The sequence below is a fragment of the Callorhinchus milii genome, unplaced genomic scaffold (genome assembly GCF_018977255.1).
Source record: "Callorhinchus milii isolate IMCB2004 unplaced genomic scaffold, IMCB_Cmil_1.0 Scaffold10, whole genome shotgun sequence".
Taxonomy (NCBI): Eukaryota; Metazoa; Chordata; class Chondrichthyes; order Chimaeriformes; family Callorhinchidae; genus Callorhinchus; species Callorhinchus milii.
In genome coordinates, this window is record NW_024704751.1 from 20,524,962 (window position 1) to 20,543,757 (window position 18,796).

Here is an 18,796-nt window from a genome sequence, read left to right on the forward strand (position 1 = left end):
GAGAAAATTCTCTCCATAAACTCCCAGACCCAGCACTGCCCCTTTGCAGTTTTCTCTAATGGATCAAAGGCAAGCGAGTTAGCTGTCAAAGGCACATTACAGGAGACAAAGTAGGTACAACATATATCAACACAGTACACTCTTTTGACACTTCTAATTTCTTACTTCAATGCCACTGTCAATTTGTGATAATGTCTAATTTTTAGTTTACGATTTGTGAGACTGGTCACTGACCGCCCAGAGACTGAGAGCTAATTGTACAACATTCTCCTCCAATACATGAAAGGAGAATGGATGTTTCATCTGAAGCGTACAGAATTGATTGACTCTGTGTATTAACATCTGTCATGGCTGCAGTTCTCTCTCCTTTGAGTTGGTTTCAGTCTCTCAAACGTGGCTGAGGTGGGGAGATGGGGGTGGAGGGGAGGGTATGGCCCGCACCAGGCTTCGGGACCACATCACTCCCACCCTCGCTCACCTCCACTGCTCCCCATCCCCCAGAGGATCGATTTCAAGATCCTCATCCTCACCTACAAGGCCATTCACGGCCTCGCTCCCTCCTACCTCTCTGAACTACTATCCCCCTACCTACCTGCCCGTACCCTCCGTTCCTCTGGCTCCGGTCTGCTCCACATCCCCCGCCCCAACCGCCCTACCATCGGTGGCCGAGCCTTCAGCCTCTCAGCCCTCAGGCTCTGGAACTCTATTCCCCAGTGCCTTCGCCGCCTCCTCCCTTTCCTCCTTCAAGGCCGGTCTCAAGACCTTTCTCTTTGACCGTGCCTTCAGCTCCCCTCTCGATTCTCTACCCCCTCCTCGCTCCCTCCCTTCCCTCCCCTCACCCTGACCATTTCCCTCTTGCTCGGGTCCTGACCCAACTGTCCAGCGCCTTGGGACGTCCTCCCGACGTGAAAGGCGCTCTATAAATGGAATCTTGTTGTTGTTGTTGTATGGCAGATACATTGTGAATTAACCAATCCCCTTCACATAGACTGCAGTGGGCAAATAAATGAGAGGGCTTCACACCAGATAACAACTAACTGCGCGACAGAAATGGTCTGTGATAGTTACACTCACAAGTACCTGCTTCAAATCGGGTGTTAAGTGAGATGTAGATCGATGCACTGTGCAATTATCGTGAGAGCAAGGTCAGATGAGAGGGTTTATGTGAGTTTCTTTTGTGATACGCCCAAGGTTATGAAATGCTGCAGCTCAGGGTGCTTTGTGTAACCCGTGATCCTTATTCATTTTCAATGTGTCGTTTCCTTTAAACAAAAACGTGGGCAAAACGTGTGGGAAATTATAAAGAACAGAATGTGTCAGGTCTGTAAACAATGGCTTACTGTCAGGGGGGCAATCATTAACTTCATACATTAAGCTTTTCACTTCTATTTCCTCCGGCTCTGGTAAACGGCTGGAGATCTAATGCATCATTTGCCCCATGTCACAGCTATTGAGCTCACAGTCTAGGTTGATGCTCCAGGTCAGTGCTGGGGGCCAGCTGCATTGCTAGAGTGAGTTACACAACCCGCTGCCTCTGCTCAACTGGCTCCGGCCTCCTGCACGTCCCTCGTGCCCTGCATTCCACCATTTGTGGCCGCGCTTTCAGCCATTGCACCCCAAAACTCTGGAACACTCTTCCTCTGTCACTCTGCCTTGCCCCTTCCTTCCCCATCTTCAGGTTGCGCCTGACTGGGGGAGGTGGCCATAGGCTCGGAGTCATGCACTGCCACCTTCAAGCGCTCTGTGACGCTACCCTGCATGAGGGGCGCTGCGTAGATGCAAGTTGTTGTTAAAGGAACCACTAAATGCTCTCTGGTGTGCGACAGAGGAGGGTCAGTCTGGAAGCAGAGGCCGCAAAGAGGTTGATAGAGTTAAGTTACTCTAAACAATAGTGCCACTCAATTTAACTCATTCCACTTCCTCTTCGACTTCATCCTCCTAAACACACAGCATTTCAATATAATTTAACATCTACTTTAACACATGACTGAAAAATAACAGGAAGAGCACAGTTTGTAACATTTATTCAATTTGCTGATGATGCCGAGTTGTTTGAGCAGGTGACTCACACAAGGGGGATAAATCAAATAGTTTAATATGACTGGGTTAATTAAAGCGATGGATTTTAATCCGGGTGTTCGCAAGGTGATTCGCGCGGGAACAAGAAACGGCAAACGTGCATAAAATCGAGGAACATCCATTAGCAGCGTTGGTGAAGGAGAAGAGTTTGGGTGAGATTATTGATCGCACACTAAAGACTTCCAGTCAATGTGAAACTGCTATGAACAAAGCTAATCAAATGCTTGCTTGTGTTTCAAGAGCTTTTGACTAACTTTAAGTGGGAAAAAAAATATTCTAACCTTCTGTATATCGTTGTGAATTTTAGGTATTGTTACCCGTAAAATGGCATGGGAACATTAAGGTAAAGAGCCACCGAGATATGTAGCGTCTGATATGTAGAGGAGAGCCACACAGAGCTAAACGTCTTCTCAACAGAGAAGAGAAAGTCAAAACTGATCCACACCATAAACCCACCAGACATCCATAAATGTGTCATTCTGGGACTGTTGGAGAACCTCACTGTGATTTTATGTGTTTTTATCTTTGCAAAGAAATATAAACTAACATTGCTGGGATCAGCACACTGAGCACAGAGCATGATTTGGGACCATCCTGGTTTACAGGATTCAATTGTGAAACCAGCAATGATTTTCACTTGTACAACGCCTTTCACATTGGGAGAATATCTCAAAGAGCTTTACAAAGACACCATTGGAGCCTGATTTGGGAGGGAGATGGGGTTTCGGGAGAAGGGGCTGTAATATAATCAAGGAGGGAGGTGTTTAGATGAGTTTTCAAAGTTCAGATGGAGGAGATGAGATGGAGGGATTTGGGGAAAGAGATCGAATGGTGGGGGGAGGAGAGGCAAGGTCACTCACCAATATTGGGGCTGAAGGGGCGGAAACTCCTAATACAATTCTTGGGAGCGATGAATTAGCCGTCCTTCGGCTGAGATGTTAAATCGAGGTCCCTTCTACCTGTTCAGGTGGATGTTAAAGATCCCACTATTCAAAAAGAGGCAAGTTTCTCCCAGTGTCCTGGACGATAATCCTCCAAATAAAAGGATCATTCACTTCATGGCTGTTTTGGGATATTGCAAATTAGTTGCCCTGTTAGCCTACAAAATACACAGTCTCTGTAGTTTACAGCAGATCCTGCAGAGTGCTGCTTCAAATGCAAGGATTATTTTAACACGACTTCTTTTACAACACGTTTTATTTATTGCTCTCACTAATAGACAGCTCAATAAAGCACATCTGCATTATAACGTGCAATTCCTCCGCAAATGACTGAATAAAAGATTTAGTGGGGGAGGGAGAGGTCAGTGACTCTGAGCCTATAAATAACAGGGTGAAAAGCAGTGCATAAATCACATCAACCAATTCACTGAAAATAATCCTCTGCATGATCAGCATTCATTACCACCCTTTATGGTGGAGTGAATTACAACCCAGACTCTAATGGGTTGATGCTTTTTAGTTGCTATTTTAATAAGCGTCAGGAGGGGTGTTAATGTTCACCTTTACACAATCGTGCCAATGGTAACTCAGTTAATAATTTTTGTATTCAGCGCCTTTCACATTGGGAGGACATCCCAAAGCCCTTCTCAACAACAACAAAATTACATTTGTATAGCACCTTTCATGTTGGAGCATGTCCCAAGGCGCTGGACAGTCAGAGTTTCTGACCTGAACTGGGATAGGGTGGAGGGCAGGGAGGGAAAGAAGGTGATCAAAGGCGTGGTCGAAGAGGAGGATCTTGAGACGGGTCTTGAAGGAGGCAAGGGAGGGGGCGAGGGACTGTGGGATGGAGTTCCAGAGGATGGGTCAGAGTGGCTGAAGGCCCGCCTGCCCAATGGTGGGGCGGGCAAGGTGGGGGACGTGAAGCAGGCTGGATATCCTGTGGAGTGGAGTGACTGTGTTTAGAGAAGAATCCTTGCATTCAATACTGCACTTATCACATTTGAAATGGCTCAAAATGTGTAAACAGCAAATCATGTCCAACGCAGTGACTGTATATGTTTCAGGCAAACACAGCAGCCAATTTGCGTACGGCAACATCCCACAAACGGTCCTGAAGTGATTTTATCTGGGGGATTTGTTGGCCATGACACTGGGAGAGAGAGACTCCCTTCTCATTTTGAGTTGTACCGTGGGATCTTTAACGTCCACCTAAACGGGCACAGGCTCAGTATAACTTCTCATCAGGGAGACGGCACTTCCGATTATATATCGCTGACCCAGTACTGCCTTGAAGCGTTAGCTTGGACTGTGACCATAAGTCTCCAATGTGAGGCTGGAAACCACAACCTTCTAGCCCAGAGGCATTTTTGAGTGTCAGCCGGGTTTCTGACACATGCAGAAAGCCATCACCAAGCTTCAGAGTATCCAAACCAAACTGAGAGTTCCATGCATCTCACCTACACAGGGAAATTTGTGAGATACTTATCGATGGCCCAGAGGCAAGAATCCTACAGCCTGATCCAGACCGACACTTTGGACGTTTCTGTGCATAACAGCCTTGATTGGAGGCTGATTGTGTATTGGTAACACCTGTGATTTCTCCTTAAACACTGCTCCTGCACTGAAAGGGATTGAAGTATATGTAACAGACGCAGCCACAGAGAGCTGAGACATCAGTAACTGGATCTCAAGATTGGTCTGGATGAAGAAGGTCCTTTGGCCCATCTGATCTCATCCCTCCAGAACGCCCACCTTCCTGTCCGCCCATCACTGCAACAAACGGCTTTTTAAATGAGTCCCAGTGTCCTGGCCTCTACTACGTTTCCAGAGATGGCACTCGGGATCACAGGAGTGACAGCACCCATCTGGTGTTGTGCTGTGCAGAGCGAGGCCAATCACACTGCAGCTCTGAGGCTAATCCCAGAGTGACAGAGAATCCTTGTCAGATATCCTTCACAGAATATACCATAAAGTGAATTGACTATATTTTATGGCCGAAATGCGCAGCCAATCGCGCACAGCAGCGTCCCACAAAACGTTGTGGATTGAGAGCTAAACTATGATTTTTTTAAGGGATTATTACCCCAGTAAATGAGATCCGCCAATTGACTAACAACTGGGTTCCTACTTACTGCTAGGTAAACAGAGGCGTGAGGAGTAAGGAAACTTGCCTAAGGTTTTGCCCTGCCCAGGAATCGAGTGCTCCTCTCGCTTGCGGGACGAACGCTCAAACCACTAAGCTACAGGACTCCACTACCAGCGTTTTCCATTACCAGTGTTTTTCTTGCTCTGAATAATGTACTGTGGCCTGGCTATTGGTTGACCTGGTTCAGTAAAGTAACCTGTAAACATGCTGTTCATTAAACGTGTCACAACAGGGTAAGGTCATGAAATTGCTCATTTGTCACTTTCTCTAGTCTGTGGATCAACCTTTAGTTCCTAGTGAAACCCTTACCCCTTTCCTCCCTCCCTCCCTCAGGACCTATCTCCTCCCTGCCCCTGAGAGTCAGCCATTGATCGCTGATCCCAGTGATGTTGACTGTGGACCACTCGCGAGTGACCAAACCATTTTGTTTTCTCTCTCAGTGTTGCCGAGCCACACCTGCGGAAACCCCGGCAAGTTACAGAATGGACTGCAACAGGGGACAACCTTCAACGTGGGGGACAAAATCCGTTTCAGCTGCAACACGGGCTACTTCCTGGAGGGCCATGCGGTGCTGACCTGTCTAGCCAGCTCGGAGAACAGTGCCTCCTGGGATTTCCCCCTCCCGTTCTGCAGAGGTAAAAAAAAAATTGGGGTGTGGGAAGAGAATAAACACAGTTCCTTAGGAAAAGAGGAAAACACGAACAGGAGGAAATTATTCAGCCCATCGAGTCTGTTCCACCAGTTTATTAGTTCTTGGCAGAACCTTTAAAAATAATAATCCCTGCATTTGATACGGCGCCTTATCACGTTTTTGAGACATCTTAAAGTGCTTCACAGGATACACTGTAAAGTGTAGTGACTGTGTATTTTGTGGGCGAAACGCGGCAGCCAATTGCAATACACAAACAGTCATGGATTCCCCTTTTTTTAAGGGATTATTGCCCAGGAAAAATGTTCCACCAATCGACTAACAACTGGGTTCCTACATACTGTGTGGAGTAAGGAAACTTGCCTGAGGTCTTGCCCCGCCCTTTAATTCGAATGCCATTTCTCCACAACCCTTAACCTCAACTGCCTAAGTCTCTATCTATTTCATTTTTAAATCTCTTAAAGATCCCCATAGATTTCACCTCCAAAGCTTTCTGGGACAGAGAATTCCAACCCTCGATGTGAAGTGATGCCTCCTGACCTGAGTTCTAACTGTCTGGGTTCTGATATTAAGATGGTGGCTGTCTCCTAATGGATCTACACTGATGGGAGATCAGCATTACTGGATCATTGACTTGGTTCTCTTAATCCACTCTTTGATGCACTCATCAAAGGGCGTTTGCAGTACTGTACAATATTCATTTATGTTTGCCATGGCAACATTGATCAGCAGTAACCATCTCTTTTGTGTGTTTCATCCTCTGAAAGGAATGCTGATGTGGCCTTTCACTGGGTCTGGGTTCATGTGTGTGGGAGGGGAGGATGGAATTTTTGAGACTTTTTGAAGTAATTTTTTTGCCTCTTAAACCATGCTGTCATATTGGCTGGAGTTGAATGTTATCACTGCAGTGATGTTAGACTCATAGAAATTGACAACAAAGGAGAAAGCCCTTTCCCAATACCCTTTAGCTGAATCTTGTTAAGGTATTTGCCTAGTTCCTTCGTGAAGGTCAATATGGATTTTGCCTCAACCACTGCTTCTGCATTCCATATCCTAACAATTCTGTGTCTGAAAACAAATTATCTTCCCCTCTCCCCATTTACTTCCTTATTAACTATCTTAAACTGAGGTCCTCTAATTGCTAACTCACTGACCAGTGTGAATCATTTCTTCCTTCGCACAATCAAAATCCTTCTTCATTTTAAAGACATTGATCAGGTATCAACCCCTTTAACCTTTTTTATTCAAGCGGAAAACATCCTCTCGTCTCCACTCATAGGCCAAACCACTCATCCATATCATCCCAGTAAATCTCTATTGCCTTGGCATCTTTCCTAAAGTGGGATGACCAACACTGGACACAATATTCTCACTGACGTTTAACTAATGATTTATATAAGTTTCACATTACTTCTTTGCTTTTATATTTTGTATCTATAAAACTTTAAGAATCCATTCAGTTTTCTTTGATAGCTAATAGCTTTGATAGCTTTGGACACTTGCCTCTCACCTTTAAGGATTTATGTACTAAATGTGCTCCCGATTTATGTATCCAAATCCCCAAGTCCCTTTGCTCCTCCACTCCTTATTCTTCCTCCCAAAATGTATAACTTCACGTATGTCTGGACTAAATTTAATTTGCCATTTCTCTACCCAATCAATAAATCTGTCTATGTCCACTGAAGTTGCTTATAATCTTCTTCATTGTTAGCTACACTCCCTTCTGCGAGTCAAACATTTGCAACATGATTTTAATATATTTGTTTAATCAGGAGTGTTTGTGGCAATGGGATGATTTCAATGCCAGACCCATCCAGTGTGGAATTACTGTCTTACCCCTGAATGTAATTTCATGACTCTCCAGGATATCAATCTCATATTTGCAATCTCGACCAGAGAATTTAATCTCGTTCAATGTTTATTTTCTAGCAGTGAGGAAAATTTCACTTAGATTTGCTGCTTAAGATTTCTTCTATCACAGTGCACCTAATTTCATCAACATCTTCTGTATGTAGAATTGGGAGTGGTAGTGTGGGGGAGGGAATCTTTCCAAATATCTCCGAGTCCAATTTTGGATCCACAGTAGGAAATGTGTGTGTGGTAGGCTGAGGTTAAAGATTGGTGAGATTGTGATATTGTAAAAAATTGACAATAAACATTGGATACATGTGAAGTAACGACCTCAAATCACATTCTAAAGCATATTGATGCTCAGGGGGTTGACGGAAAATTTTCTGGAGCTGTGTAAGACACTTGAGTTAAAGAGGAAAGTAAATTGAAGTCCTGAGGAGCCTCTTACCTCCCGTCCTCTCTCAGTTCCACTGGCTCTCCATCCCTCTTCTTTCTCACCTTCAAATCCTCCATAGTCTCACCCTCATCTAACTCTGCACTTGCTTCAACCCTACCAACCCAGCCCCTCCATACCTACAGCAAATGCTACCTGCTTCATATCCCCCACCCAACCCAATCCCGCCCCATCACTGACACGGGCTTTAAGCCACTCTGCTCCTCTCTGGAATTCCATCTCTGTCCCTTCTCTCCAATGCACATCCTTCCTCCCCTCAGTTCAAGGCACAATGTACCTGTTTGACCTTGCTTTTGTTTTTCTTTCCCCTCTGCACCCCACTGAGCTCCCACCCCCAGCTCGGGTGTCCAGCCAGCGTCAAGTGCTTTGAAATGTCCTCCCGATGTGAAAGGCACTGTATAAATATGTATTGTAAATGAAGCCAGGGTTTCACTGCTTTGCTCGATGATTCAGAACCTTCTAATGCAGAGACACAAAACCCAGAGGGCACAGTGCTCACAGTACCAGCAGATTGAATATTCACTGAATGAAAGCTTTGCCTGCTCTAGGTTAATGTCTTCAGTCTCCATAGGTATTCAGGAGTCTTTTCTACAGTCTGTCATTCCCAGGACATCGAGGCAAGTCATTAAAATCCTACATCTCTTGGTTGTCCTGGTGGTGGGAAGCCGATTTCACAAATTGCTCTCTGCTGACTGATCCATTTGGCATGGAAAGCCTGGCTTATGCTGGGTATGTCTCCTGTTGGTATCTGAAATATTTCAAAGTGGATAAGAGATGAAGGTGGCATATGGTTTGATAAGCATAAATTGTGCAGTTTTTTTGCTGATAAAACTCCTCAGATCCACAGGCCAGCGACTGACAATCTCTCCAGAAAATGCATGCAGAATCTCTAGTGCAGGAATGGCAGCCTGGGACATACACTCAGGGCTTGGAGTAGCACACATCTCTTCTTATATAAGATCCTAAAGAGGATGGTGTTCTCCGGGATAATAAATGTGCTTATTGATTTTGCAAAACCAAAGCTCTTGAAAAATAAATGGAATCTTCTGATGAGATTTGTGTTATATGCCCAGCAAATTTAACATTCAACAACAACAACTTGCATTTATATAGCGTCCTTCACGGAAGTTAGTGTCCGAGCACTTGCAATTGCAAGTTTTTTTCAAACTATGTTAGAAGCCTTCCATTTAGCACCCGGTATTGTCAGTCTTGCTATAGCAGATACATTGCAATAAAGGTGACATTGCCACGAGAGTTCATCATCGTCTTCACACTAGCTGTAGTAAAACACTGCCAGTTCACTATTAAAACTATACAATCGCTATACCACACTCTGTGAACTAAATGTGCAGGTGCAGCCACAGAGATTATTGATCCCAATCACTCCGAGATCTGTCAGAAGTATGAGATAGCCGCCAGCAGATCTAAAAGGGAGTTTCTGAGGAACTTCTTCACACTGAAGGTGGTGAGAATGTGGAATCTGCTATCAGAAACCATCAGTGCATGTTGGAGAAAACTTGATGCATACAACAACTTTGCACAGGATAGAGAAGTAGAAAGAAATAGAGGGGTATAGGAGGGGTAGAGCCTCATGTAGAGGATAAACACCAGGTCAGATTAGTTGGACCATCTATCAATTCTGTATAATATCAGAAGCTCATTGGGTACAACATTTATTGTGTCACAACCAGCACAGTTACTGGAGTTTGGCAGGAAATGCGGTGACAGAGCCATGTGACTCAATCTCATAATCTGCCCTTTTTGTCAATAAAAACTTAAAAGAAAATGTCTATTTTCATCCCATGGACATCAACGTGTTTGTGATCTTTGTAGGAAAATATATCTCCCTCTGATGCCACAAGAGCACTAATCACTGATGTTAATTATTCAACACGAGTAAAATTTGCAACTACTTCTCAACAAATGCTGTGGGTGTTTTTGCTGAGCAAAAGGGGGAGGGGAATGCGACCACGGGCATGGTTGAAGTGGTAGGTTGGATTTAAATCGAACGTAACGGTCCATCGGCAGATCTGGCTGGACCTTATCAAATCTTACTGCTCTGCCTTTGTCTCCAATAAATCGTCATTCTACTCCAAGACAATCTTGGAGGTCAAGGACAACCCCAGGCTCCTCTTCTCTATCACCAACCGGCTCCTCCGCCTATCCTCTCATGCCTCGCCCGTCCAATGCTAACTGCGAGGTGATGCTGGACTTCCTCAAATCCAAAGTTGTCAGGATCCACTCAACTGGCTCTGCCCTTCTGTCCACTACCATCTCCCCATCTCGCACTCTTACCCCAGCCCCTACCCATCCCTCCCTTCACACCTTCAAAACTGTCTCCCACTCCTCTCTCACCACCATTATATCCTGCTCCCTCAATCCCATCCCTAACCCTCTCCTTATATCCTAGCTCCACCTCCTTGCCCCTCTGCTCACAGACATTATAAACCTCTCTCTGTCCTCTGGTACCGTTTCCACCCCTTTAAAAACAGCCATCATCACTCCTATCTTTAATAAACCCTCCCTGGACCCATCCCAGCTCTCAAACTACTGCCCTATATCCAACCTCCCTTTCCTCTCCAAGGTCTTGGAATGAGTCATTGCTTCCCAGCTTCGCTCCTTCCTCTCCCGCCACTCCCTTCATGAACCCCTCCAATCGAGTTTCTGTGCCGCCCACAGCTAAGAAAAAACCTGGTCAAAGTGACAAATGATATTCTGTCCATCTGTGACCAGAGCTCCCTTTTCCTCCTCATCCTCCTTGACTTTGCTGCTGCCTTTGACAACGTTGACCACTCTATCCTCAGCCACCGCCTTTCCCCTTACCTCAAACTTCATGGTTCTGTCCTGAAATGGTTCAGATCGTACCTCTCACACTGCCTCCACTTCATCTGCACAAACGGCTTCTCTTCCAGCCCCTGCACATCTCGTGCAGCATTCCTCAGGGCTCTGTCCTTGTTCCCCTCCTCTTCAATATCTATATGCTCTCTCTGGGTGACATCATCCGCAGACACATAGTCAACTTCCACATGTATGCAGATGACACCCAACTCTATCTCTCTGCCTCCACCCTCGACTCCAGGACCCACTGCTATCCTGACAGAATGTCTGTCAGACATCAAGTCCTGGATGAGAGTGAACTTTCTTCAGTTGAACGTCAACAAGACCGAGGCTCCTGATTGGCTCCCGTCAGCATCTCCTCACCTCAGGCGCTGACAGCGTCACCATCCATGGTTGCCCCCTCCACCTTGCTGAGTCAGTCCGGAACTTTGGCGTCTTATGTGACCCTCAACTATTCTTTCTACCCCACATCCATGCCATGACCCACTCTGCCTTCCCCCACTTCCGTAACATCACCCGGCTCTGCCACTGTCTCACACCCCAGGTCGCCGAAACCCTCATACACGCATTCATAACATGGAGGCTTGACTATGCAAGCTCCTTCCTTGTTGGCCTCGCCAACTCCTCCCTTCATAGGCTGCAGATCATTCAGAACTCTGCAGCCCATGTCCTCTCCCGTACCAGGCTCCATGACCCTATTACCCCCAAGCTCGCCTGACTCCACTGGCTTCCCATCACACAGAGGATACAGTTCAAGATCACGGTCATTACCTTCAAAGCCCTCCATGGCCTTGCTCCCCCCTTCCTCTGTGACCTCCTAAACTCCATCCATCGTGCTCGCTCCCAGAGCTCAGCGGGCTCCGGCCTACTTCATGTTCCCCTCCTCCGCCGCCCATTGGTGGCCAGGCCTTCTGCCCCACCCTCTGGAACTCCATCCCACATTCCCTCTGCCTCGCCCCCACCCTTGCTTCCTTTAAGACCCATCTGAAGACCCGCCTCTTCCACCGTGCGTTTGATCACCCTGGGCCTTGGGATGTCCTCCCTACATGAAAGGCGATAAACAAATGTAACTTTGTTGTTGTAGGTTTTCAGGTGGATTTAAAGACGTATGATGAGGGCATGATGTGCAGGGATAGAGCAGGCAGTTTGGATAGATTAATTGCAGAAATAAATATTTTAATAGCTTTGATTGACTGCCTACAAAAATACAATCACTGCCACTTCACAGCAAATCCGGTGAAGTGCTTTAAGACGATGTGAAATGTGCTGCATCGAATGAAAAGATTATTATTATTATCACATCATTATTATTATCATGTTAAAACATATGTGTGAAGATGTGAGACAAGGCTAAATCACTAAAGCCACAGTCAAAATCCAGGCTTGTAACCTACAAATTAATACTGTAAGAGCCTGTAACCAGGGAATTGCAGGGCTTCTTCTGTTGTGCCTTTTAGCTTGGATTACTCGCCACTATTTCTCCCGTACCATCAGATCAGTGAATGCCTTATTAAGCACAATAGCTCTGCTCTACAAAATCACTCAAGAGGACTGAAGTCTTTCCTGTAAAATCAGAATTCAAGCTCATTGGGGCTGTCACTGTGTTGTGTTGTGTAAACTGTTTGCCCAGCCCAGCGGGTGCTGGTGATGTAGTGCAATCACTGTGTTCTCAGCCAAGGGCTGTGCACATCTTCGATGCCCAAGATTTACTCTTGAATTACTTTTTGACAATATAATAATCCTGCATTTGATACAGCCTGTTCACATCAAGAGGATGTCTCAAAGAGCTTCACAGCATATAATAATAATCCTTGCATTTGATATAACGCCTTTCACGTCTTGTAGATGTTTTTAAGCTCTTCATGGAATAAACTGTAAAGTTAATTCACTGTAGCAATCATGGACTTGATGCTTATGGACCTTACGCCTTGTTGATATCATCTTCCTCTGTATGCTGAAGAGATGTTGAGATTCTGACTCCTGTAAAGCTTGGAGCTGTTGGAGGTGACCAAGTGACATACACTGGGAGAGATGTAGAGATATGCATTGTGTGGGAGGTGGAGAGGAGTTTGATATGATGGGGTTCCTCCACTACCCAATTTGATGGACCTCTGCACTTCTATTCGTTCTTTCCAAGCTTCATTTCTATGTTTGTTGAGCAGGGAAGGGAAGAGCTCATCCACCCCTGGAAACACCTGTCATTGAATCAGCATTGTGTACCTCTACATGTCCTTTACAATGGGACCACCCTACCTTCTCCCTTTGCTTCCCTTTTCTCCCCTCAGTCTGACTTGAATGCCATCAATTCAGAGATATAGTCCGACCAAGTGCAATTTCCTTGGTATTGAGGCATATTGATTGTGTAACTACTTGCATTTACATAGCACCTTTCGTGTAGAGCAACATCTCAACGCGTTTCACAAGAAGAACGCAAGCTGCCAAGCTGTCCTACAATGAGCTTGGATGTATAAACATCACTGGACCACGTAAACAAGTATACACTCAAAAATTGAATGCTTTCCATTTTCAGGCGTTCTATACCTCTAGCTGTGAGCTTGTGAGTAAACCAATGATTAAATCCATCATTGATGATCTTGTGCTTGCCTGGATGCACACCAACCTTTCTACATTGTCTGTGAAGTAGCAGTGGCTCATGCCCATCATGGCAAGTGAATTTAGTCCAATTTAGCGATTTACACAACGGTATGAAACCAAGCATATAGGTTCCATATGGGTTGAGTAAATCTGGAATTCTATCAGAATAGTTATATGCTAACCTGGCCAAGGCGTAGCGGCAAATCCATATTGCAAAATACGGATGGAGCGAATTGCTTCGGCAAGTATTGATTTTAATCAGAAAACGCAGTGGGTAAGTAAGTCATTTCAAAGCCGGGAGGGAGGGAGCTGTACATTCCTGTAATTTCACTGTCATCTCATGACAAGAAGGCTGAGGTCGGCTGCTTGACTCAGAGAAACTGGTTCACCCAAAAATCCAATATTGCAATTCAGATGGTCGATTATCTTCTGATTTGGGAATGTTTTTGGCCCCAGTTTGAACTCATTACCACATTACTTCTCATTGGTTCAACTCACTTGTTGCTGCCAAATGCTCTGTCTTCCAACTGAGGAGCTGTTGAGGTCACGCCCTGCGAGTCTCTCCATTGCCCCATCAAACCATTTAACAAACAGCTCAATGCTGTGAGGGGAGGAGGATGGTCAGGTGGGTATTAGGACGGATGAGTTCAAATAGGCTGAAGACTTTTCTTCATCCGAACCGACCTTGTGATTTAGGTTTCTTCTATTTGAGTCACAATGATGACCTCTCGGTTTTCTTCTTACTTGGGAATCTGCCTGAAGATATTCCTTTGCTGTTTGCAGTAACACACACAGTTCTGGCTTGTTAATGTGTTATCTATTATTATCACTTTATGATTGTCACCTTCTCCTACGCCACTCACCTGCCTATCTGCCTCCTCCACTCGGCTAATTTAGACCTGCTGGGTGTCTCCTGTCCCGCTCTCACCATCATCGGCGGCTGAGCTTTCAGCAAACATGCTCTAGACTTGAGACCACCCTCCCTCCAACCCTCTGTCTCCCTCTCTCTGTGTATCCTGAATAAAAGTCCACCTTTCCAACCCCTCTTACAGTCAGCTTCCTCTTCTCCTTCTCCCATACTCGGTGTCTGACTGTGAATCTCTCCAAGACATTATGCCATGTGAAGTGCGTTATGTAAATACATGTTGTGGTGGTTGTTGTTTTAGATGCTTTACACCCTCAGACCCACGCTGCGATAGCTGCACACGACACACAAATGTTTATTGGACCATTTGAATGATCTTCTTTCCTTGACTTTGCATGAGTGTTGGAGCCACGCGATGGAGCCGTTGACGAAAAAGTAATGCACTCTCCTACTGTTCCATTTCGTACCTTCAGAATTCCATCCAGGCAGGCACGTCAACATCTCTTTAATGGTTTTTTTTAATGGTAACAATACTCGCCTCTTTGTGTTCCACTCCAGGAGTTTAAAAGCCTGCTCCCGCATCACAAAGATTTATGATGCTTTGGAAATTAATTTTTCTCCTATCAGCAAGCCAGGCTTTTTAGATCTCGCTTTGTTTGACTTTCCAAAGCCCAGCCACAGATAGGATTCATTGAAATGGAGCGCGGCTGCTCATATCATCGGGAATTACTTTTACCATTGTCCCTCATCCCCTCCGCTCTACCATTGGTGGTTGTACCTTCAGCCACCCCGAAACTCTGGAACTCTCTCCCTCAATCCCTCCCCATTGCCCTCTCTCTTCCCACATTCAAATCCTGCCCAAAGACCTTCCTTTTTGATCGTGCTTGCGGTCACCTCCCTCCTCTCTCTCCCCCTAGTTCGGAGTCAGACTCGGCCACTGTCAAGCGCTCCGGAATGCCACCTGCATGAAGAGCGCTATAAAAAATACAAGTAGTTGTTGTTGTTGTAATGAGGTAGACACCCGGAAAAGTGAGCCCAAAGATGTTGAGTAAGAGCTTTAATTTTTTTGCAGATTGACGATGGGTTTCAGCGTCCCGGTAAAATACCATCTCTGTTTAACATTGTGTTGTTGTTAACATGTTTTAACTGCTGGACAGTGTGCGTGAGAACACATGCTTTCAGTACTTTGATCCAGATACCTGCCAGTCACTGAAGTGGTGCCCAATGAGAGAGCTTCAGTTTAAGCAAGGACAAGTGAAAACACTTCCTGACGAACACCAACAAAGACAAACAAAATCAGATTGGTTTGTGACGACAGCAACTTGGCGCCGGTCACAATAGACATGTTTAGTCTTTCCCAACCGTTGATCCAATAAACACATTGATCCAAAAGCGCAGAACAGAATTTAATAATGATAATCTTTGTGTTTGATTAGGCACCTTATCACTTCATTGAGACATCTCAACGTGCTTCACAGAATATACTGTAAAGAGGAGTGACTGTGTATTCTGTGGGCAGAATTTCTACCTGACCTGCAATTGTCTTCCAAAAAGGAAACTCTTTTCTTATTCATAGCGGTGAGAAATATGCCAGAGACTCTGCAGGAATAAAATGTTTAAAACGGGCAACGAGGTGGAGTTTGGGTCAGATTTTCACAGAGATGAAAATGACTTTCGCCCCCTGCTCACACTCTCCGGCTCCTTTCCTCATGTTGTTTGTACCTGTAACTAATCTACGGAAAGACTATTTCAGTGAACGATTAGTAAAACTTAGGAGATGGTTGATGCAAGAAATGTTGATTCCTTCAAACCTGGATTAGATAGTTTTCTTTTAGGAAATAGCACGATGGTTAGTTAGTTAACATGGTTAGTTCGGGACATATGTGCATCTGTCATGAAATTGGAAGGCGAACAAGATGGACCTTGGTCTTTTTTTCGTCTAGCGTTTCTTAAGTTCTTATGTATTCTTGCAGCTTCAGCGAATGACGAGTGTGGCGGGACCCTGCGAGGCCAGAGCGGAGTGATCTCAAGTCCCAATTTCCCTTCCGAATACGACAATAACGCAGACTGTACCTGGACTATACTGGCCGAGCCTGGTGACACCATCGCGCTGGTCTTCACAGACTTCCAACTGGAAGATGGATACGACTTTATAGAGGTCAGCGGGGCAGAAGCTTCATCAACATGGCAAGTACACAACCTTAATTACCAATCAAACGGCTGGGGGGTTGCTGAGTTCTGCGTTGGTCACAAGAGAAAGCTATTTACATCCTTGAATGTGACATTCTAATCGTTTCACAGGTTTTTTTATCTATAAATATATATGAAGAACAAAATGATTTACTGCAATGTTATTGTTCCTTTACTTTTCACCAGAATTGCATTTTTTATTTGTTAAGTGCTTGTTTTCATCTCAGAAGGTAGAAGTTTCCTTCCCCCACCACCCAGAGGTTTGCTATTCTGTCCGAAATCTCTTATGTTGTAATTGATATATGACAGGTGTTCACAGGGCAGTGGTCTTCACTGGATGGTGTGTCTCACTCACCCACAGAACAGAACAGAACAGATGTGCAAAGTGTAAACCATCTGGTTGCAGGTTTTGTCTGGAGAAACTATGAAAGTTCTGCCTTGTAATCAGCCTCCCGGTTTAAACTGTGACAGAATTTTGTGTGAAAGGTGTCGGCCTGATCAAGGTCTCTTTTTCTATGTGAACCAAAAGTTGGAGAGATAAATGGATGCCACAGTGCCTGCCTTCCTTATGTGAAGTCTAACAGTTGAAGCGTTATATCACAGAATGGGTTCCCTGCGGCAGATGTAACACTGCCTGATGCTGCAGTGAATTCTAATGGGGTTTCACTGCAGTGGAGGTATGTTGAGCAGTTGGTGAAGAACATCAAGGTTTATTCAAATGGCAAGAAATGTAGACTCGCAGCGCTCCTTTGTGCTTCAATGTTTACGATGCATTTCTACCCTGCCCAGTCTTTCTTTTCCACAGTAGTGATGTGCTTGCATTTTGTTGTAGTTGTTGCTGAGGTTTTGAGGTGTTTAAACATGGGGGCGGGGCAGGTGAATTATCAAAACATCTTGACATTTTGACAAAAAGTACAATGTATAACCACATAAATGTGCTGAAAAAAATGGTGCAAGCATTAAGATGAAAGATTATAAATACACTGTTACCCTTTCCTCTTGTCTCTGCCCTCAATCTTCTAAATGGCCGGCCTCAGTCACAGAGTGTATTACTTTGGGCAATTGTCCAGCTTTTGTTAAGACTTTGTTTTTAAAATTTGGAACTTGTTTTTTAAGCAACCAGCAAAACAGAGTTGGTCAGCACACTTTGTAAACAGGCAGAGAGTGTGAGGATATTATTGTAAATTCAGCCATTCTTTTCCTCTTGTCAGAACCCTCAATGGGATTGAGATACTTTCCTCATTTCTACCCTAAAGCTTGAGGTGTGATTTAATAATAATCCAACCTCTTGACCAATCTCCTGTGACAAACGTTTTGCTAAAGTCTAATTATACAACATCCACTGAGTTTCCTTTGTTTAAATGTTTGGTATTTCTTTGAAGAACTCCAATAGATATGCCATTCCAGTCTCCCTCCTGTGAATCCATACTGAGACCTTCCCCTAATTCTACATTTCACTTCACGTTTCATTATTTCCACCCTTCAGGATTTGTAATTGACAGCAGGAATAGACAATGAAGAGTTACCAGTAATCTAATCTCCAGGTATTCTAAGCGCTCTGAGACGCTACCCCACATGAAGGGCGCTAAATAAGAACTTACATGTGTATAGTGTCTTTCACATTGGGAGAACGTCCCAAGGTGCTGGACAGTCAGGTTTTTGGTCCCAAGCAGGGGGTTGGGATCAGGAAGGGTGAAGGACAGGGAGGGTAGGGGTAGGAGGGTGACCGAATGCGCGGTCGAAGAGCAGGGTTTTAAGACATGCCTTGAAGGAGGCAAGGGAGGAAGCGAGGCGAAGGGAGTTCCAAAGGAAGGATGAGGGCAGAGAGCCTGAACGCCCAACCGCCGATGATGGGGTGGGATGGGTGGGGGACGTGGAGCAGGCCGGAGCCTGCCTAGCGGAGGGAGCGAACAGTTCGGTAAATGCAAGTGTTGTTATTGTTTGTTTAGATGTCAAAATAAATAACAAGAGCTGGCAATAAACTATACGGATGGGACTTGAAGCCATTAATTGCTGGTCTCTGTGTGCTGGGATCAGATAGTGGAGTTCAAATAACTTCTGGTGTAATTGTTATTTCCTCTTAAATTAGTGGCTCAGAGTATGGATGTCAATAGACAGCACGCTCCGGCGCTTTTATGTTTGTGATGTCCAAAGTGATGTAGCGGCAATTGAGATGCATGCTCTC

The 18,796-nt window shown here is 45.0% G+C and overlaps 1 protein-coding gene across 1 annotated transcript in view; it reads left to right on the plus strand.

The window, feature by feature from the left end:
• csmd2 (CUB and Sushi multiple domains 2) overlaps positions 1-18,796 on the plus strand; it is a 696,667-nt gene that overhangs the window by 310,992 nt on the left and 366,879 nt on the right. The window contains exons 4-5 of the mRNA XM_042338904.1: positions 5,610-5,804; positions 16,401-16,608. Of these exons, the coding sequence (XP_042194838.1) occupies positions 5,610-5,804; positions 16,401-16,608 (403 nt within the window). The remainder of the gene's footprint in view (positions 1-5,609; positions 5,805-16,400; positions 16,609-18,796) is intronic.